The 22,345-nt window shown below is 35.7% G+C and overlaps 2 protein-coding genes and 1 pseudogene across 7 annotated transcripts; all 3 read left to right on the top strand.

Moving 5' to 3' along the window:
- Nucleotides 1–132: 132 nt before the first annotated feature.
- Nucleotides 133–2,933, top strand: LOC132046717 (uncharacterized). Of its 6 annotated transcripts, none has more exons than XM_059437446.1 (2): nt 133–299; nt 881–2,933. In XM_059437446.1, exon 2 carries the CDS (start codon nt 978–980, stop codon nt 2,457–2,459), a length of 1,482 nt encoding a protein of 493 aa, XP_059293429.1. In that variant the 5' UTR covers nt 133–299; nt 881–977; the 3' UTR covers nt 2,460–2,933. The 6 variants fall into 6 exon arrangements, with proteins under 6 accessions (XP_059293429.1, XP_059293431.1, XP_059293430.1 ...); XM_059437448.1 differs by having other exon boundaries at nt 166–299; nt 864–2,933; XM_059437447.1 differs by having other exon boundaries at nt 194–299; nt 827–2,933.
- Nucleotides 2,934–3,496: 563 nt separating this feature from the next.
- Nucleotides 3,497–7,388, top strand: LOC132047863 (uncharacterized protein At4g37920-like; annotated as a pseudogene).
- A 6,757-nt stretch (nt 7,389–14,145) lies between these two features.
- On the top strand, nt 14,146–21,493 carry LOC132046715 (nodulation receptor kinase-like). Its single transcript, XM_059437441.1, has 14 exons — nt 14,146–14,438; nt 15,125–15,641; nt 15,790–16,268; nt 16,383–16,533; nt 16,716–16,787; nt 16,901–16,969; nt 17,167–17,238; nt 17,399–17,577; nt 17,997–18,223; nt 19,164–19,290; nt 19,370–19,438; nt 19,695–19,884; nt 20,194–20,326; nt 20,992–21,493. The coding sequence occupies exons 1-14, from the start codon at nt 14,345–14,347 to the stop codon at nt 21,325–21,327; spliced, it is 2,715 nt and encodes a 904-aa protein (XP_059293424.1). The 5' UTR covers nt 14,146–14,344; the 3' UTR covers nt 21,328–21,493.
- Nucleotides 21,494–22,345: the final 852 nt, after the last annotated feature.

The following is a 22,345-nucleotide window of genomic DNA, read 5'->3' as shown; positions in this document are numbered from 1 at the left end:
ATTAAAGTTGAAATTTTATATAAATTACATAAACAACCGCTTATTTGAACTCAAAATACGTGATCAGACGCCTACTAAATAGTGCTCAAAAGTATTTTATTTTACATAAGTTGCTCTCTTTTAGGTTGAATGGGTTTACTATTCTACCCCTAATATTATTACGTAATCCCTAAAAAAAAACCCCTAACCCTCTCCCTAACTTTATTCTTTCATACGACTCCTCCGAAATCCAGCAACTTTGCGGCCCCCATCAAGAAGCAACTAACTTCCCAAGCTTTTCTACCTCAAAATCAGGAGTGGTGAGAAAGCTTTCTCCTTTCATCTTCCTTATAAATCACTCTTTTTTGTTCTGTTGCACGCTGAGAAAGAGCATCTTAATCTGTGTTTTCTTCTTTGTTTTTTTTTTTTTTAAAAAGAAATATCTTAGCTTGGGGTTTAGCTTGTAAGGAGCTTAAGGCAACTTGAATGAATCTGGGATATCATGAGGAAATCACCTTAATCCTTTATGTTAATTAAGATATATGTACCAGTACAACGTAATATGTGTTTATGTTTTGCTTCATTTGTTTTGTATCTTGATATTTTGCTGTCTTATTTTCCTTGCAATCCTGCATCGATTACATTTTTTTTTTTAGCCGAGGGTCTATCGGAAACAACCTCTCTAACCCCACATAGGGAGGGGTAAGGTCTGCGTACATCATGTTCTCCCCATACCCCACTTGAGGGATTACACTGGGTATGCTGGAGTTGTTGGACTTCAATTTTCAAACGTGTTTCAGCTTTGGGATTTAGCTAATTTTTTTTGTTCTTCTTGCATGGATTAAAGTTATATAATGTGATAGTTTCCGCATTACTCTTTGAAGCTCATTCTCTTTCTCAGCTGGCGGCAAAAACTAGACATCTTTTGGAGAATTCGGTGGGCAGAGCTGAATAACTCATTACTCTGTGGATTGGTTTGTTTTGGTGAAGTATAAGAGATGCCCAAAGAGCTTCCTGGATTTTACTATGATGCGGAGAAGAACAGATATTTCCCTATTAAGGGTCCGATTCCTGGCTCCTCTAAGAAACGAAAATCACCTCCATCTAAGGAGAGACACAAAGGGAAATGCATGAAATCAAGGAGCAACAATAAGTTACTCCATGTTAGAGAGTTGTATGGTAAAGTCATTGAAACCAGAAAAGGGAAACTAAATATTCAAATGGAATTCCTGAAGAAACACGCATCATACCCTCTGATTTGGAAGTATGATGGGACTCAAAGAGTTGTTGACAGTGCTTTGGAGCACTTGACTGTTGATCTAAACACGCCAGAGGGCCTGTTGAAAACTGATATTCTGTTGACAGGTGGCATGAATGGCTCTCTGTGTCTATATGAAGTTGGAAAGGTTGGACAAGAATTTAATCAAGGGGTAAAATGCTTGCCAGATCGTGTTTGGCCTCTCAAAGCCGGATACGGAGAAGGGTACTGTGATTCACCTGGACATGTCTGGAGACCTCCAGGAGCTTTTGTACATATGCCATCCAATATATCTTGTATAAAGATGTCCCAGAAGCACCCTGCATCTGTCAGTGATGCTTCTTTAAAGCATGTTCTGATAACTACTCTGGGAGCTGAATCATCTGGTGGAACAGTCAACATTCTGAACCTGAGTGAACCACTAGATCTTAATTCAAGTATACCAACTTTTAGAAGCAGGATTTCTGAGATTACTTCATTTGAGTATACAATTTGGACAGCAGATTGTAGTCATGATCAGAAACAAGCAGTAATAGGCACCAATAGAGGAGCTGCAATGTTGGACATAGAAACAGGAGTGAAATCCTGGGTTTGTCGGTCTAAAAGCGACATTTTCTCCATACAATTTGACAATTCAGAAAATATTGTTTTATGTGGGCTAAGAAATGGAACAATTTTGGCCATCGATACCCGTCAAAAACCAGGAGATTTTTCTGGTAGACTTCCTCATAATAGAATTCCGTGCCATCCTGATGGACCTTCTAGTAGGTTTAAAAACTCTGCTAGAGATTCCTTCCAGATCAAAGGGAAGATGTACCATGGCAACACAATATCTATGCCTTCATCTGTATGTTGTTTGGCATCTTTGAGACTTTATGATCGATGTTTCCTGGCAAGCTCCATGGATGGATCAATAAAGCTTTATGATCAACGTCTAATGAGGGGTGCAATTCAATCTTATGAGGGAAATAAAAATTCTCATAGTCGTATACAGCTTGGAGTTGACCCCTCAGAGACAATTGTCATGTCAGGTGGAGAGGACTGTCATTTGCGGCTATGGAGTATCAAATCTGGTGAATTGCTATTCAGCGAAAAATTCATGGATACGATCCCCTCGGTTGTACGCTGGCCAAAAACTGGATGTCTCCTAGGAGTGGGAAAGCAGATCCAAGGTGCATGGCTTGGATCTGAAGAAGGGTTGTTTTTCATGGACTGGCCTTGAGGAATGTTCTTTGTGATTTCTTACTTGGAATATTCAGAACTTTGCACATACGGCTGTCAGCTGGTTTTGAATGATACACAACTCACCTGATTATGAATGGGAACTGAAAGACATTAATTTTAGCTTGTCGACAACAAATTAGGAGCGGAGACTGAAATCTTGGCTTTGCCTTAAGGAGTTTCTTCCTTCTCATATTATGTATAACTTACAGAAAGGAGATTAGAACTGAAAAACTCCAGGATTGTAGGTTGTAACTGAGTCAGACTTTTACTAGGTTTGTTTATTAGATTAATTTTATTTCAAAAAAAATGTGATAGTTTAAATCTAATTCTTTTATGCTATCAATGTAGTTCAACTTAGCTACTCGTACCCTATCTTTTTTACATTACCAATTCACGTTTCATGTGTACAGTTTTCATAATTTGATTGTTAATTATAAAAAGCAATGAGAAACATGATTACTTGGTATCAAAATAGTTTAGCTTTTGGTTTAATTATTTTATTTATGTGAAGTTAGATTAGCAAACTGCTCTTTTGGAATGAGTTTTATTTAGTATTGGAGTGTTCTTTTGACAAAATTCACGTATAGTACTTGATAAATCATAGAAAGAAAGAGCTTAAAGAATATAAATAATGTTACCTTTTTAAACTAAAACTTAAAAGGTAATTAAACAAGAAAGGAACTAGAAGATATTCTGTTGAACTTTGATTATTTTGATTTGTACTGTTGGAATAAATATCATTATATGTGTATGTTTATAGCTAAATCAGACATTCTCTTCAGATTGTTTGTATTCTATCATGTCGACTTCTGTACGGACTAATGCTAAGTGGGACGATTAGGCTCATATTAAATTGAATGAATTGTGTGCGCAAGAGATTAGAAAAGGAAATAGGCCAAATACTTATTTGTCCAAAGATGGATGGAAGAATATATTAAATGAGTTCAACAAGAAGACGGGAAGAAAATATAATAAAAAACAAATAAAAAATCCTTGGGATCACATGAAAGCCAATTGGACTCTTTTTAAGCAGTAATGAAAGGAGAGACAGGTTTAGGTGGGATGAAGCAAGAAAAACAGTTGTTGCAGATGATGATTGGTGGGAGCGAAAACTTAAGGTACATCGCTTGCGCTTCTCTATACTCTATTCTTAACTCCTTTAATTGTAACATCATTTATTTTCTTACAGTAGTTTTAAATTCTTTTACAGGAGAATACAGGAGAATTCTAAATACAAAAAATTTAGGAACAAAGATCTCTCCCTTGTATGGTTTTGGTATGATGCAGTATTTACTGATATTGTTACTGGAGAGAAAGCACGAGCAACAACTCATGAACAACTACCTCAAAATGGATTGGACGATGATGAAGGAACAAATTATGTTAGTGATAATGAGTGGGACCAATTTAGTCATCATAATGATGAAAGAAGTGATGAGAGTGATGATATCCGGAATATAGATTCCATTAGGTTTCCAGAGCCGTCATCGAAAAAGCGAAAGTCGAGAAATGGAAGTGGCACCAGCAGTCAGGTGAAAAAGTTCAAGACAACATGGTGCATCAACTCTAAAAGAGGATATACACTCTCTAGTTGAGACATTGAATAAAAGCACATCTACTTCTCATGCAGCATAGAGGTCACTTTTGACAAGTGTATGGACCTTTTGGAAAATATTCCTGGTATTTTTACAGGGATTGATGTTTTCAATTTTGCTGTGAATGTGTTGACTCAGAAAGAGATGCGACAGGCATTTTGCGATATATGCATTTTTATAACATTGACCATCAAATAGATATCATACTTGCTACAATGGTGATTCACAATTACATTAGAACGAAATGTAAGGTGGACGACGCATTCCAAGAAGCTGAAAACGACGTCGCATAAGCATGTCTTATCTATAGAAGAGAGAAGAAAATCAGGATTCAGGAATCAGCCATTGTTGGAGAATTTTTCTCAGCTCATGGAGCAAGCGTAGTGAACCATGACCCATTTCCTCAGCTTGGAGACATAAATCTCCGCCACCACAAATCTCTCTCTTTTTCGCACCCCCTTTTCACCTTCCAATGCAGTGTTACCCTTAGCTTCTCTCAAATCTCTGGCCCTGCTTTTGGAGAATTCCAAGAAATCGGCATCAAGAACACCAACAAGAACAAGTACCAGAATTCCATCAACCAGTAGTAACTACTTTGTCATATTTTCCTGTATTGCTATCTTTTTTCCCCCCACTTTTCTTGATTAATAAATACTTTCTATGGTTCTTGTTTAGAGGTGTTGGACAGTGGTGTATCTACTGCAGCAGTAGAAGGAGAAGCTGATGTTGAAGTTGCTGAGGGGTATATAATTACTCAGTTTTGTGATAAAATGATTGAGTCATTCCTAAATGACAAACCCATGATTGATTCATTCCTAAATGACAAACCCAAGTCAAAAGATTGGAGAAAATACTTGGTTTTTAGAGAAGAATGGTGAAAGTACAGAGATAGATTTTACAGTAGGTGTCAAACTCGAGCTGACGCAGAAGCTGATACTCAAATGAAGGAAAATTTATTAGCTTGACTAAAAAACTTAGGAAGGTATGTTGAATTTCTGTTAATGCATATTCCATTGAAGGTTGAAAATGAGAAGTCTGTGTTTTACTTTAAAAGGCTAGCTTTAGATTCACGAATTGTTCTTGATCAAGAATGAGTAATTGCAGATTGATGATGAAATGGAAAGGCACAGGGAACTTCTCAAAGAGATACAAGATAACTCCGGGGATTTGAATGCAATTGTTACTAAGAGGCGCAATTACTTCAGTGCTGAATTCTTTCGGCATCTGACTTTGCTTGCAGAAAATTATGACTTAGAGGACCGAGATGGTAAAGTAGCTTTGCTGATGGAATTATTGTTCTTTTAGCTTTGATGGTTTTAGTTATGGGTCGTTGTTGTCAATGGAAGGGAACTGAAACTGTTCTGCAGCATTTTGCATTTTGAACTATAATTTCATGGCATGTGATTTCAAGCTAAACTAGTTAGGGATACAAAGGATTGTTGCTATTAGCTTCAGCATTGTTGAACGACCATTCAAGGGCTGCTTAAGCCCTGAAGCTCAGTGCAACACGGGTGGTCACTTTGTCTCGCCTAAGTAGTGGTTTGGTGCAAGCACTAAGTCAATGCCACTGGGCTTTGTCCTAAAGAAGGAAACACTAAAGATAAATAGAGCTAGCGATATAATATATCAATTGTTAAGGGAACATTGTGGATGAATATGCCATTACTCGGTGCTGAGGTAGGAAGTTAGAAATTCAGAATAAGATAGAAATTGACCAGTCTAAACTCTAAAGTAGAAACTTAAACTTGCGTCTTTGCATTTGAAATATGAATTTAAAATTATTATTGAACTTAACTGACACCATTTCTAGTTTATATATTTCTTTTGATTGTAGTTACTTCACTTTCTTGGACTTTCCATTACATATATTTTTAACTTTTCTCCTAATTTGCACCTTTCTTCACCAAGACGCTCACTTTAATTGCGATTTGCAGTTTAAGCCCCAACAGACACTACCAGTGTTTCTGGTTTTTTCGCCTTTGACAACACTGGTCAGACTGTGACTAGTCCTTTTTTCCTTACTCTTATGCTTGAGTCGTGTCTGTTCTAGGAAGTATCTAATGAAAATGCCGTTTATTCTTTTTATTTGATAAAGAGCATGCCATTTACTTGATATGATCACTGATGATAGTTTTGAAATGAGAACCATCAATCTCTTTGATTTGAAAAATTGTGATATTTGAATAGGGCTTTTTCTTGATTATAATAACTAGTATCTGACTGAAGGTAGCTGTCTCTACCTAAGATTATCTTGTCTAAGATAGTTTTGACCTCACCAATATCCTTTAAATGCTTTCTTTTCATAATCAAAATTAGATATCTCAAAGCTGAACCCTGAGAACTAAAGCCAGTCAGAATCTTTAGATAGTTGCTCCATGGTTCCCTTTAAATAATTTAACTAACATAAAGGCAGGAGTCTTTCTTTTTCTCTTTTCATTTTCCATAATATGCAATGTGTGCGCTTTCCTTATACAAATAATCCAACTATTGGGTTACCATGAAGCAGATTTACATGACGCTTAAATGATCTTGATAAATTTTCTCATATTTTGTGAATTTTTGAATGAGCAGCATATGCCAGACTTGGGACTAGATGCTTGTCTGCTGTCAGTGCTTATGATAACACACTGGAGATTGTGGGAACATTAGATACTGCCCTGGCCAAATTTTATGACATCTTGAACTCTCCATCAGTAGATGCAGCATGTGACAAGATTAAAAAGCCTTGCCAAGAGTAAAGAACTTGACTCTTCTTTGGTGCTGCTGATAAATGGTGCTTGGGCTTCGGCAGAAGAATCCTCCACCATGAGAAAATGAGGTATGGACATTTGTAGTCCATTTGGAAAATATTCCCTGGTATTTTTATAAGTAGTTATATTTTCAATTTTGCTGTGAATGTGTTCAGAAAGAGATGCGACAGGCAATTTGCGAGATATAAATTTTTATAACATTGAGCATCAAAGAGATATCGTTCTTGCTATAATGGCGACTCACAATTACATTAGAAAGAAATGTAAGGTGGACGACGCATTCCAAGAAGCTGAGAATGAGAGATATATTCCATTTGTTGATCCTGATATTGACATACCTGTCGGAGCTAACGGTGTAAATGCAGAAAATACAGAAAATCAAGGAGATAACATGTGGATGGCAATTCCTGATCAGAGTATTTTTCGTAGTTGAATATTTTAATTAAATAAAATTTCATTAAGCGTTTGCTTCTCCGGTGCAAATATTTTTTGAACGATTTAAATATGTTTTGCACGATCGAAAATCTCGTAAAAGTCACTTTCTTATTAGTGTAAACAACTTTAAGTATATTTAAATTATTTTAACATAAAGCTTGTTTATCCGCACTTTTTCTGCTAAACACTTTAGCTGCTTATTAAAAGTTTTAGCAATTCTATCTAAACTCGTAACTGCTTATTTATTAAATCAGTTTCAACACTTATCAGTCACTTTAAATCAGCTAAGCTAAACAAGCTCCAAGTCTGGTATTTCCTTATTTTTCTGTCCCTCCTTCAAAGATCTGCACTTTTTCTCCTTTTGTTTTTACAGAGCAAAAGATTGAGTTCACTCCATAAGACCAAGATTTACTTTGTCCAACTGGAAGCTGAGCTAGTCACAAGTTGTTTATATTCGCTTGGCTTTTTTACTTTGAGAATTATATATGCTCTTAGTTTGTCTATTTGTTTGCTTGTAATAGATAAGAAACTTATTCACATTGGGTGTTCACACAAAATCAATATAATTTATCATGGTTAAGTGATTTGACTAAGTAAAAGTACATGTTAGTTAATCATGATTAAGTAAAAGAACTCTACACCCAAACATATGGCATGCATGTATTGATTTTGTGTAAACACAAGGTGTGGGTAAGTTTTTACCGTAATGGTTGTGACATTACCTGATATATTTGGCCATATTTGTAATAGGCTTAAAACGAGAGAAGTATTGCCAAAATATGACTTGGTGAACTAGAGAGCTTTTTCTAACCAAGGAGGATATTTCTTTTTGAAATACTATTCACAACTTTTTTAACTGTTAGAACGTATATATATACTCATTTATTCATTGATGTAGTATATACATTGAATATGAATTAATTTTTCATTCTTATAAATTCATTGCCTAATAGCATCTAACCCCTTCTAATGTGAATTAGTTTTTCATTCTTTATTCATTGCCTATTGTGGCATATAATGCCTTTTTCTATAGACTCCTTGTAGTGTCTTCCCGAAGTTCGTGTGCAGTACTCCACAACTACCATAATGTACTAATAACAATTTCCTTTCTTAATATTGGTTCTCCAACCCAACCAATGAAGTTGTTGACTAGGTGAACAAGAGGCCGATATAGGATAGGCTTTGATTTCCTAAAATAAACTATTGACAAATGATAGAATAGTGACGAGTGATGTTGCATGTTAGAAAAATGTCAAGAATGTCAAAGAAGCATACATCTTTAAACCGACAAACAGTGATGCCCCGAATATACGAGTATTATGCTGTGCAAACAATGGTATGGATGATATTTTAATTTGCCAGAATTAACAAAACGCAAGACATTTGTCCAGATTCCAATTTCCACGACAGGAAATTCATACATTAAACGGACGTCAGCAACAAATTCATATTGATTGTCGCTTATAATTCCATTTCGTTCACATTCCACAGCCTCAAAATCAACACTGGGAATCATGGCATTCAACTGATCAGTTTTTCCATTGTGTGAAGGTACGGATTGTATAGAATTCGAACCGCTGCCTCCATCGTCTTGGATTTCAATTAAGTCCATAGCTATATCCTTCAGCGTGATACATAAAGAATACTTACTGAAGAAGTTTTTATTTTCCTTTTTCTGGTCTAAATATACATTGACACCCATATATGTATGGTCATTGGCGGGCATCTGTCACTAACAATGTATTTTATCTCCAATCCTTGAATTGTTGTATCTATTCCTAGTTGAAAAAGCAATCACTCGTGACCAAACCACTAAACTTTGATTTGGAATCGTATAATATTCCTTCAACTTCAAAATTTACGTATCTACCCTGTCAAAAAATTAAAACAAAATACACATTATAACGATTTATTATGATACAAATATAATACAAAGTGCATACACAGTAACGACACATTACATAATCAAATATATACATACTAGATTCATCATTCATACATATTTTATACACAACTATACATATCATATGGTTTTAAACGGCAAAAAAATAAAAAAAAAATAACATGGAAAAAAACAAAATTTATAAGAAACTCGGCATTAACATATGAACACCTGATGCGTCCCATCTTCCATTGTGTTGTACCATTATTGAATGAATTGTCTCATCTTATCTGAAACATACGAAATTTTTGATCCGTAACTTTGATATTGAATGTTTTATGAATTTGAAATTTTCAACTACGCTTAAATGAATTTTCAAGACTCTTCAACCGTGATGGTGAAAATATGGTTTCTACTTTAAATTGTCCAAATGGGAGAAAAAAAGGGGAGAGAAATTAAATGTAGGATATATATCGGTTGACCGTGATCTTTGGGTTTTCTTTTAGTATATAACTTCTTTTCAAGATTTGTTATTTTATATAGGGTTTGTAAGTTTTCTAATCTTATTTTTTGCAAACTTGAAAGTATTGGTATTTTTGTAAATACACCCTCTATATATGTATATATATATATATATATATGTAGTCAGCCCATTTTAATTTGCCAGAATTAACAAAACGCAAGACATTTGTCCAGATTCCAATTTCCACGACAGGAAATTCATATATTAAACGGACGTCAACCAGTCAATAATCTGTAGCCGTTTTGGCAATTTGATCTTTTTAAATATTCAATAGAATAATATTTTCGATATTTATGCGGTTTTGAGCATGTCCGTTGCAATAATTAACTTCTTGTAAAATCGCTTGCAGTAATACTAATATGGACCAAGATGGTACTGATGAAAGAACATTTTTACTTCAATTTGAATTAAACGCATACTTTAGATTACAACATGTATATTAATACCACAAATCAAATGTTCCACAATAAGTATATGTACCCACTCAAAGCATGAGGCAAATTAGGATTTGAATTTATAGGTTCAAAACTTGGCACCAAACTCATAGCTCGTCTTAGTTATTGAATTCGTAATTAAGTATTTAACATATTTAATGAATTTTCTAAAACAAATATAAGATCCAAGCAAAAACTACTGATTCTTGCGAACCCATAAGTATACTCTACTTCAGCTCGTGCGTAAAAGTCCAATAACTACTAAACACAATAGTACAGAAGTATTTTTATGAAATGGTCATACAACTTTTATTTTATTGTACTAAAATCACAAAACTAATAACAAAAAGTAATTCGCCTATATATCACAGAAAAGAAAATATGCAGAAAAAAATAATACTAGATTCAGTCTCATAAAACACAAGTGGATGAAGTTTTTTTTTTTTTTTTTTTTTTTTTTCGTTTTTTTCAATTTCTTTTTTTAATGATGTCACATGAATCTTATGTTAAGTAAATTGATGAAGCAGTAACCCCATTCTCATTCCAGGACCAGATTTAGCTTCTTTTTTTTTTTTTTTGTGATATATAAAAATATTGAGTTAGTATTTTTTCAATTGCAAAATTAATTTTATGTTTTTATTTAGTGGAATAAATTTCCCAACGCGATCATCCTTCTAAAACGGCGTGGTCATATGACTCTCCTTCATCAACATTACTGTCTCATCCAGTGAGATCCAAATGTATCATCACAACAACAATGGATAAATACGTTCAACACTTCCTCAACAGGCTATCTTTAGCTTTCATCATCACAGCTACCCTTATCCTTTTCACCCTTTTCATCCATACCCCTCAAACTTGCGTTAATCCCAATCTCACCAAACCTAAACCCCATCACCATTTCCCCAAATCCACCTGTGATTTCGCTCACCGTACATACACATCCTTAAAGAAACACAATCGTCGTATATGGTCCACAAAAGCCTGGATCCAAACAGTTCAATCCTTTAAATCCCAATTCAAAACTCTCCAAGATAAGAATTTATTCACTAAACATTCACGTGCCCTGGTTTTATCTGCTGGGCCGGGTCAAGCTGTTATGGCCCTAAAAGAAATGGGCCTGAAGGATATTACTGGTGTGGAGGTTGTGGATTCACCGCCACTTGTTAGACGTGCTGATCCACATAATTTGCCGTTTTTTGATAATGCGTTTGATTTAGGGTTTAGTGGGTATTTGGATCGGGCATTGTTTATGGATAGATACGTGGCGGAAATGGAGAGAACGGTGAGAATTGGAGGCGCGTGTGTGGTGGCTGTGGAAGAGTGTGGTGGTGATGAGGTAGAGCAAGTGGTGAAATTGTTTAGGAAGTCTAAGGTGTTGGGGGTAAAGAATGTGACAATGGGTGGAGAAATAAGGACTAGAATTGTATTGAGAGTTGTAAGTGACTGAAAATATCTGAGGCTATAAATTGGAGAGTTCAGTTGATTTGTTGATCCTCTTCAAGACTCAGCTTCGAGTAAAGGAAATTGATTTTTTTTTTTTTTCACAATTAGGTTGTAATGGATACTGTATTGGTTAATATCAGGTGGATGATTATGTACATTGGTACTCTTGTTCATTACAATGAGCATAGACTAGGGACTTGGAATCACATATTTCGCTGGTGGATTGTATTTCAAAGCTTGGTAAGCTGAATGTCTGAAAATAGCCAAAGGTTGAGCATCCCGGATACTCAAAGCAGATACTTTTGCGATTGTCTTATAACATTTGATTTTGGTGTACGCATAATTTTCAGAAAGTTAAACATGAAACATTCCTCATGTTTCCCTTCAAATTCATCTCTTTTCTCAAAACAGGCATATCCAAGTGTCAATCAGAGAGTGAAAATTCATGTATAGTTGCTAGTTCAGCTTTTTAATAGACTCGTTAGTTAGTTCTTTAGTTTGAAGAGTTCAATTAAAGATATTTAGAAAGGAAACTATTGCTGTAGAAAGTACTGCTTGATTTACTTGATGGTTTACACTAACAAAGTATATAACTTAAAACTCACTATATACCATAGATATCAATATGATGTTTGGTTGACAGGGTAGAAATCCGAATGTTAACCAAGAACTGCAAGTTAGGAACATTCTATTTCCACAATTAGAATGTTCACCAAGACGCTCACTTTAATTGCGATTTGCAGTTTAAGCCCCAACAGACACTACCAGTGTTTCTGGGTTTTTCGCCTTTGACAACACTGGTCAGACTGTGACTAGTCCTTTTTTCCTTACTCTTATGCTTTGAGTCGTGTCTGTTCTAGGGAAGTATCTAATGAAAATGCCGTTTATTCTTTTTATTTGATAAAGAGCATGCCATTTACTTGATATGGCCACTGATGAAAGTTTTGAAATGAGAACCATCAATCTCTTTGATTTGAAAAATTGTGATATTTGAATAGGGCTTTTTCTTGATTATAATAACTAGTCTCTGACTGAAGGTAGCTGTTTCTACCTAAGATTATCTTGTCTAAGATAGTTTTGACCTCACCAATATCCTTTAAATGCTTTCTTTTCATAATCAAAATTAGATATCTCAAAGCTGAACCCTGAGAACTAAAGCCAGTCAGAATCTTTAGATAGTTGCTCCATGGTTCCCTTTAAATAATTTCTTTAAATAATTTAACTAACATAAAGGCAGGAGTCTTTCTTTTTCTCTTTTCATTTTCCATAGTATGCAATGTGTGCGCTTTCCTTATACAAATAATCCAACTATTGGGTTACCAATACCATGAAGCAGATTTACATGACGTTTAAATGATCTTGATAAATTTTCTCATATTTTGTGAATTTTTGAATGAGCAGCATATGCCAGACTTGGGACTAGATGCCAGACTCGTTAGTTCTTTAGTTTGAAGAGAAAGTTCTATAATTCAATTAAAGATATTTATGAAGGAAACTATTGCTGTAGAAAGTAGTGCTTGATTTACTTGATGGTTTACACTAACAAAGTATATAACTTAAAACTCACTATATACCATAGATATCAATATGATGTTTCGTTGACAGGGTAGAAATCCGAATGTTAACCAAGAACTGCAAGTTAGGAACATTCTATTTCCAATATGTTAAATGCAAAGAACCAAGGTATTAGTAATCGCCAACTCATCCAAATTGTCTTGTATGGTTGAATGGAAGTGGCGCCTCCATATTGGTCTGGTGGTTGATATACATCTACTGATGGAATTGGTAAATAGTAAGGACTAATTGCATGGTGTATGTATAACTCTCGCAACAAATAAATCGAAATTCGGCTACGAGTTATTATCCACTTTGTGAAGGAAAAAAGGTTCAACAAGTAACAACCACTTCACATTCATATATATGACTTGTATTCTCCGTCTTACAATCGATTTACCAGCTAACCACAATGACCAACTGTGAGTTAACCTCATAGGTGTTATGCCAAAGAAAAAAGGTTCAACAAGTAACCACTACTTCACATCATATATAGGACTTGTATTCTCCGTCTTACAATCGATTTAACAGCTAACCACAATGACCAACTCTTGAGTTAAACTCATAGGCGGAGGCAGAGTGTGTGTGGTGGTTAATTAGTACTAGTGTTTACAATGCCTCACAATAAAATATGCAGTAAAATTACAAACTTAATAGAAGCAATTCTTGACAATGTGGAAAATTTTGCTTCCATCATTTGACTGGAGCCAAAAGGTTGCTTTCTTGACTAGCACAATATGAGTAAAGAAAGAGAGTTTAATAAGAGAAGGCTCATTTCCTTGAGGTTTCGCTGCAGGTAACAGACAAAAGGAGAAACGAATTAGAGAAGATGATTGACGAATGGTTGTTCCACCCTATTATTATAATAGCAATTTGAGTTATATCATTAAACAAATTATTGTCCCACACCACCATAACAAAGACCAATACTATTAGTTTAATCATAATCTCATAAACAACGTAAAATAAGTGACGTTATTTTTGAACTAATTTTTAGTTGACACCTTCCCTAGCAATGCTCTTCAAGAATAGAAACCACTGAAAATCAAACAAACATCCAGTTTGCTATCTGCAAACCTGTCTTGTCCCCTGGTACCTTTTTTCTCAGCACGCAGTTTTTAATCAGTTCTTCATTTTAAAATTACAATAAAATATGAGTGGGAAATTGGATACTGTAGATAACCAAAGATAAATGAGATATATAGCTATAGTCAGATTTTGAGTTGGATGACCTGATGGGGCAATTTTCTTCCATGAGAGTAGGATGATGGAAGTGGAGAATTGCTGGAATACAAGATTGGGCAACTGTGGTATCATCTGCCTGGTCCTGCTTATACAATCTGCCTTTGCACAAGAAGGTTAGTCTACATAAATCATTCTATGATCTCTTTAATTTGAAAAGGATATAATGGTTACCTATTGCTTTTATATCAATAATAAGATAGCTGCTCCTTCCTCCTTTCTGAATGATATTGATCGTGTTAATTTCTATAGTGTTGTTTATAGTGTTGTTGAATTCCCTCAAGAACCCTAAAGAGGTTTGAGGCAATCCTCTTTACTTGAATGATTTCTCGTTTTCTTTCAGCCCTAGGGACTTCACTGAATGAAATCCTAAATAATATAAATAATCACTACATAAAGACACTGATATCATTTGTTCAAAAAGAAATAATTACCTCAAACTATCATATAAAGCTGTGTTTGACTGCTCCACAGATAGAATAAAATATGAGTGCTGCAAAATAGCAGGCCTATAAAGCAACTTACACTGCATAAACAGATCGCATTGATTTATAAAAATAAAAATAAAAAGAAGAGCGTAAGCAGATCGGTAAAACAAACTTAGCTGCCTTACAAAACACCATAATATCAAACACAAGGCACACACAAATCATTACAACAGCAAGCAGTAACCAGCTACTTGTAGCATATCTATGATGATGTTTAAGCCAATGAGAAAAACCTCATCGTAATATGCAGTTGTCTTATTTTTATTTTACTTAAATTAAATCTAACCTCTAAGTTTCAATGTGATTTCAAGCAGGATTTCTAAGTATACAGTGCTGTGCTCCTGCAAACTTTACAGAGCCACGCACCAACTTAAGTTGGATTGCCGATGAAACTTGGTTCCCTGAAAATGAAAGTTGCATATCAAGGCCAGTGTACAAGAATGCACACTATGAACGAGTTCGATCTTTTAGCTCAGACATTGGTCATAAGTGGTGTTACAACTTGCCAACCAGGAAAGATCATGACTATCTAGTAAGAGGTACATTTCTTTCTGGCAATCAAGAGAAGACTCTCCCACACACTTCTTTTGTTGTTTTGATTGGTGTCACACCAATAGCCACTGTAAAGTCATCTGATGAACTTAAGGTTGAGGGGATTTTTCGAGCTACTAGAAGCTATACCAACTTCTGTCTATTGAAAAAGAAAGGAAATCCTTACATTTCCAAGGTTGAACTCAGACCAATAAATCCAGATTATCTGAAGAGGGAGCCTTCAGAAGTACTCAAACTTGTACATAGAGTAGATGCTGGAAACAAGGGTGCGGAAATCAGGTATTCTTTCATTCTATCTCAGAATTACATTTTGGATTGACAACACAGTATACTCTTTCATGGTAACAAACATGTTTTTGTCTTAAAGACAAAAAAGGACAAACATATCAGTATCAGGAAGTGATAATATGAAAACTTGCCAACTCAGGTACCCATATGACCAGTATGATAGAATTTGGAGACCAGCCTCACATCTAGAACCACAAGTTACTCTCGCACAGGCATCCATTTTTCAGCAGGTCATTGCAAAAAAACACAGTTTACTGCCTCCTACATTCGTGTTACAAACAGCCCTCACCCATCCAGAGAGATTGGACTTCCTGCATGAAGACCTTGACACAGGATATTATACTTACTCTCTCTTCCTGTACTTTCTTGAGCCCAATGACTCAGTTCAAGCTGGACAAAGGGTGTTTTATATATACATCAACAACGAAAAGAGACTCAAGGTTGATATACTGGCTAGTGGTTCCAGATACCTGGATGTAATTCTGAAGTTCAGAGCAAATAGGGTTGTCAACCTGACGATGATCAAGGCCTCAAATCTATCTCAATTGGGACCCATTTGTAACGGTTATGAGATTTTAAAGACTCTTCCTCTGGTTAAAGAAACAGCCATGGAAGAAGGTAATTTTACTCAAAGTATGCATAGTAGCAGAATACATGCATAAGCAGAATTCAAAATGTCATAAAAGAAAAGCATTACAGAAAGTGCATTTATTATCTCTCTATATGTTTCAGTTGACATAATTGCGAATGTGAAGAAGGAATTATTGCAACACAACAAAAACAATGAAATGCTGAAGAGTTGGTCTGGAGACCCTTGTCTTCCCCTTCCATGGCCGGGTCTAACTTGTGATCAAGTTAATGGTACTTCAGTCATCACTCGGATGTAAGTTATTCCCTCTCTATCAAATACTCAAAGATTTTTTTTCTTTTTTCTTTTCTTAACATTTTCAAGTAATATATCTACCACTTTTTCAACCTTACTTCTCCGTAGCATAGTCAGCACATTTGAGATAGACGGATAACACTTCAGGTCATTTAATCCTTTTCTCTTATTCCCTACCACAGGAATCTCTCCTCGGGTGGCCTTACTGGACCAAGCCCTCCTAGCATCCAAAAACTGATGCACCTGAGGAAACTGTACGTCCAAGCCTTTGTTATCAAGACAAATATTTCATCTATTCGTTTTCTTTTAAAGCAAATTTGCAATCTGGTGTAGTTTTACTAAGCAATCAAGTTATTTGCAAAGACAGGGATATCAGCAATAATGCCTCTAGTGGCACAAACTCACTGTATTCATCATCCTTCACATTCACTACAAGGTAAATCTTTTATGTTGGTTTCCGCATAAAATAATTGCAAGACATGAAGAAGTTAAATAATATCAAACAGAGGATTAACCTCTGAAGGAATACCAAAGCAGTACAAGAAGTTTTATGACCAAGCTGCCTTGATGCTTCATATGTATCAATGAAATATATGATGTGACACTAATATCTTCGTTTCCTTGTCCCTTCAGATACTTAAGCAGTAACATTCATAGTGGCAACAAGCTTTCTGATAGCATCAAGGAATCTAATAATACAACAGAGTATGACACCACTGCCCTGTCTTCAGAAAAAAAAAACAATTTCTATCATTTTACACTGTCCACTTTCGCCCCGGAGAGGGGAAATCAAGAGGATATCAGAAGCAGGGAGCTGACAGAGAGAGAAATAAGCCTAATTTTTTTTCTCCTTTTTACATTTCAGCAAAGGGATGGCTAATGGTAAACAAAAGTCAAGTTCAGCGCATAAACTTGTGATAGGTGCAGCTGTGGGTACAGCTCTCCTAGTGACCCTTGCAGTTGTTATCTCTATGGTCTGCCTCTACAAAAGACGAGTAATGGCAGGGCCAAAGATTCTTATGAAAAGTTACTCGATCACAAGGAGTAAGTAGACTTTCAGCACACTAGAAATCTATGTTGCTCGAACTCTTTAAAATGCCACCGGGTGCGTGTCGAATTCTCCAAAAGTAGTGCATATTTGGAAGATTTGACACGGGTAAGGAAACATTTTTGGAGAGTCCGAGCAACATAGCTAGAAATAATCCTGCACGCATAATGCATGATAATATACCATGATAATTTAAGTGTTTTTTTCTTCTTGCTTGCAAGAGCTTAAGATCGGAGTCAATAAGAATAAATCATAAAACTTCCACGATTAAAAACAGAAACTGTAACTATATCATCTGTTGCAAAGGAGCTTTCGTGACAGGAACTCGAGCAATTTGAAAGAGAGTTAATATCTTTAAAAATTTGGTACTTATACCCAATGAGGCAATATGCTCAAAATTTTCTTTCAAATACAGATGCAGTTTATTCAATACCAAGCACAGATACTACCTTGCTGAAGTCAATATCTATCAGGAACTTCAAGTTGGAATATTTACAAGCTATTACACAGAACTACAAAACTTTGATAGGTGAAGGTGGCTTTGGATCCGTCTACCGTGGTACCTTACCTGATGGTGAAGAAGTGGCTGTAAAGGTCAGGTCAGCCACTTCGACTCAGGGGATTCGAGAATTCAATAACGAGGTACCAATCTAGAGTATTTTTAGACCAATTTCCTCCCAACTTTTTAATTTGCATTAAACCAACAAAAAAGATGCTACCTAAAATGTGAGAAAAGCATCAGTACATGGTCTGAGCAATAAATCTTCTTTTTTCTATTACTGTTCACAAGGGAACAAAACTAACTACTTCCTCCTGATTTGACCTGTGCTCTTCGGCAGTGGCGTACGCAGGATTTTTGTTAAGCAGTGTCGACATTTAAAGAAGTGAATAAATGAATAAATTAATATAACAACACCACAATTTAGAAAAACACAATTCAAGTATAATATTACAACTCTCCTCAACGAGTTCTCTTTTTTCGAAACACTTCCATAATAGACTCATTAAAAATATTACAAAATACTTCGTTTCTATATAAGACACCAAACAACCACTCAAAAGCTTATTATCCTTCGATTTTGTAAGTCGGTTTTAATCAGCTTCATCACTGAGAAAGCTTTTTCAACATTTAGACTAGGTAAAGGGTGAGATTATAATATTTGGCAGTCAAACTAATGTAACTGGTTCATTTGGTTTTGCTACTCTAATTTAGAGCAGAGTCGAGGGATCAAACCCGGCTGGCTACAATAACTTTTCTTCATAAAAAGCTAAAAATATTGAATACTCGGATTCGAACTCTAGACCTAAATGGAAAAATAGATATCCTTAACCAGTGAGCGGACAGAGTACTTAATGTCAAGCAGTGTCACTTCTATAATATTAAGCAAATATTTCGATCTGCAGGTTATTTTACATATAAAAGTAAAAAAGTTTCTCCGGTAAAAGGTGTCGAATGACACCCCTTGCCTCAACGTGCGTCCGCCCCTGCTTTTCAGGAGCCATCTCTATAATAATGCACCTCATCCATGCATAACAAATAGCACAGCTTGCAAATTAACCACTGCTATAATTTGTGTCACAGCTGAACCTTCTCTCAGCTATTACACATGAGAACCTGGTCCCTCTTCTTGGCTACTGCTGCGAGAATGAACAGCAGATTCTGGTTTATCCCTTTATGTCAAACGGCTCCCTACAGGATCGGTTATATGGTACCCCATTCATAAACAAATTCCTATCTCTCACTTTATCATAAGAACCAGCACTAATTTCTTGTTTGTTCCCTCATAGGAGCAGCGGCAAAAAGGAAGATTCTAGACTGGCCAGCCAGACTTTCCATTGCTTTAGGAGCAGCGAGAGGCAAGTAACACAAGGCTCTGCTATAGCCATATCTATGGACTTAAGCATGCGTAAATAAAAAGAGAACTTGCTTACCTTTCAGAAATAGATTCAAGGCATATCATGAATCTAATAGAGTTTAACAATCAATCATTCCCTAGTACTTATCATGAAGGAACATTTGTAAACAGAAAATACCAAATTCGTCGGTTTCATTATGTTATTTCCTCTTTTCCTTCTTGCAATGAATGATGCAAGAAAGTTTAAACTTCTTCAGGTTTGATGTATCTTCACACTTTCTCGGAGCGTTGTCTGATCCATAGGGATGTCAAGTCAAGTAACATACTCCTGGATCAAAGCATGTGTGCCAAGGTTGCTGATTTTGGATTTTCAAAATATGCATCTCAAGAAGGGGATAGCGGTACTTCTTTAGAAGTAAGAGGGACAGCTGGGTACTTGGATCCAGAGTAAGTATAATCTCTTCAAAATTGTGTCTTCATTAGGAAATTAGAACAAGAGATAAGTTTCTAAAGCATAGCCTAAGGGACGGTTCTTCTACCTTAATATGGATTACTCTAAGTGATTATTATTTGACTCATCGCCAAGAGAATCTAGTTGGAGCTTCTTGTTTCATAATAATATGCATAAACAAAGAACTCCAAGTATTAGTATATTTATTTTCTTCATATTCGTTATGTATTCACTATAGCACAAATGGTTCAAAAATCTTTGGGGAAATCCAGCTCATGGCCTCTTCATGATTTCCTTTTGAATAGGTACTACTCGACCCAGCATCTATCAGCAAAAAGTGATGTCTTCAGCTTTGGAGTTGTCCTCCTGGAAATCCTAACAGGTCGAGAGCCTCTCAACATAAACAAGCCAAGAAATGAGTGGAGCTTGGTTGAATGGGTATGACACAACTTAGCAAGCTTTTCCTTTAACTGAGATTCTCCAGATACAACTTGCTACTATTACTGAATCCTATGAAAACATGAGTTACCGAGATACAAAATGATCACCTTGAGAACAACCACCAGATGGAAAATGGTGAACTCATTACCCAGACTTAAAATAAGAGTAGGAACAAAAACCTGTACCCCCAAAGTGATCACATCTTCAGGCTTTAAAATGACCTCCAAATCATATAGAAGTAACCTTACTGTCAGAACCAAAAGCCCCTCTACTGTAGCACAAAATTGGAATAATATTAAAGTTCAGTTCATACTCAATCAAGGAAACATCATGTGACCTGAAGATTCAGGAATCAGAAATATACAGTCTCTTGCCATAAATTATTTGCCAAACTACAGTGCCATCAAAAGACAGAAGTTCTTTTGAATGTTTGAAACCCTAGCCTCAATTAAAGTATTAAACCTGGTCATGTGTGGAGAAGCTCAATTTTTTCTTCTTCTTTTGAACACAGAAAGAGCGTGTTATATTATGACTTACGTGGTAATTCACAGATACTTAATGATAAACTGATGTTGATAGCTTAACTACTTTGCAACTGTATATACTTTTTTGATTTGCATGTTTACATCTGATCAAATGCAATTATCCACTTTGAAATACAGGCGAAAACTCTAATAAGAAGCTCAAGAGTTGAAGAGATTGTGGATCCTGCTATCAAGGGAGGGTATCATGGTGAGGCACTGTGGAGAGTGGTCGAGGTGGCGTTGGCATGCACAGAGACATACTCCACTTACAGACCATGTATGTCAGACATTGTAAGAGAGCTCGAGGATGCATTCATAATAGAAAACAATGCATCAGAATACTTGAAGTCCCTAGACAGCTTTGGAGGATCAAATCGTTTTTCTATAGAAAGGTCCATTGTCCTTCCACCTATTAAATCTCAAATAGAGCCATCCAGTCTCCTCTCAACACCAGCCCCACCACAACCAAGATAATTGTTTTAGTGGAATGGACTTACTGACTGCAACAGACAACAGATTTCTTAGAAAAGTTCCTGGACAATTTTTTGCAAATTACTCCTCAAATTCCTTTAACTTAAATGTCATTAATTGTACATTTAGTAGAGAAAATTTTAATACATAACAGATCTTCCAAATACATGCCTTCCACAGGAATTGTCAACTTACGCTGTTCTTCCACTCTGTGCATAGCACAAGGACACGTCCATCGTGTTTGAGAATCCTTTATCTCACTACTCTAGATCATTCGACTATGGCACTGTTCTCTTGGAGACTAAAAAGCTCTAATCACTGCAAGCTGAAAGTTCAAGTCACATAGATAATATATGAAACAGAAGACTTGACAGTCCACTTTACCACACAGACATAGCAGAGAACAGGAAATTTATATCAAAGATACCTAATAGCAGATTACTTAAAAGTTTTCTGGATCAAGAATGAATACAAATTTGACGAAGTAACCAACGAGACTATATTGCTACCACCCCAATCAGAATGGATTTGAGGCTTAGTTGTTGTTGTATGTTACTACGACTGTAGTATCCCAACTGCAGCTTGCATGGTGGGCATCTTTTTATTTCTTTTGTAGGGGTTTTTTCAGACTCACAATAAAATACATTTAGAGAACTTGACCAAATCAATAGCCTGCAAAACTAGCATTTCCTGTACTTGCTTATATGAAAATTCATAATTATTTCTTTTACCAAAATATAGGGAGGAAAAGACTCTTCAAGAGGGAAAGCAAACAATTGGTAAGAAATGCAAGGTCAAGAGCAGAAACACTGTAAACTTGATGAACCATGAAAAACAATTACCATAGCAGCTTTTAATGCAATATAATTAGTAACCTTCACCAATCAAAAGAGCATAAAATAAAGCTTTCTCCAAGAAAAAGCAATCAACTTCAAAAGAAGCAGAAGTAGCTTATATAAAGAGAATTAAGCAGAATTGCACTGAAAATTATACGTTGAATTGAGCACTGCTGAACTGCCTT

This window comes from Lycium ferocissimum, chromosome 2 (assembly GCF_029784015.1).
Source record: "Lycium ferocissimum isolate CSIRO_LF1 chromosome 2, AGI_CSIRO_Lferr_CH_V1, whole genome shotgun sequence".
Classification (NCBI taxonomy): domain Eukaryota; kingdom Viridiplantae; phylum Streptophyta; class Magnoliopsida; order Solanales; family Solanaceae; genus Lycium; species Lycium ferocissimum.
The sequence above is the reverse complement of the archived record's forward strand: the minus strand, read 5'-3'. Positions and strand labels throughout refer to the sequence as shown.

What these genes read in the sequence shown, in the direction of transcription:
- LOC132046717 (XM_059437446.1), top strand. Translation starts at nt 978, where the DNA reads ATGCCCAAAGAGCTTCCTGGATTTTACTATGATGCGGAGAAGAACAGA.
- LOC132046715 (XM_059437441.1), top strand. Translation starts at nt 14,345, where the DNA reads ATGATGGAAGTGGAGAATTGCTGGAATACAAGATTGGGCAACTGTGGT. An exon ending in TCCTTCACATTCACTACAAG is followed by an intron (nt 16,970 to 17,166) that starts GTAAATCTTTTA and finishes TTGTCCCTTCAG; the next exon opens with ATACTTAAGCAGTAACATTC. An exon ending in TGCTTTAGGAGCAGCGAGAG is followed by an intron (nt 19,439 to 19,694) that starts GCAAGTAACACA and finishes AAACTTCTTCAG; the next exon opens with GTTTGATGTATCTTCACACT.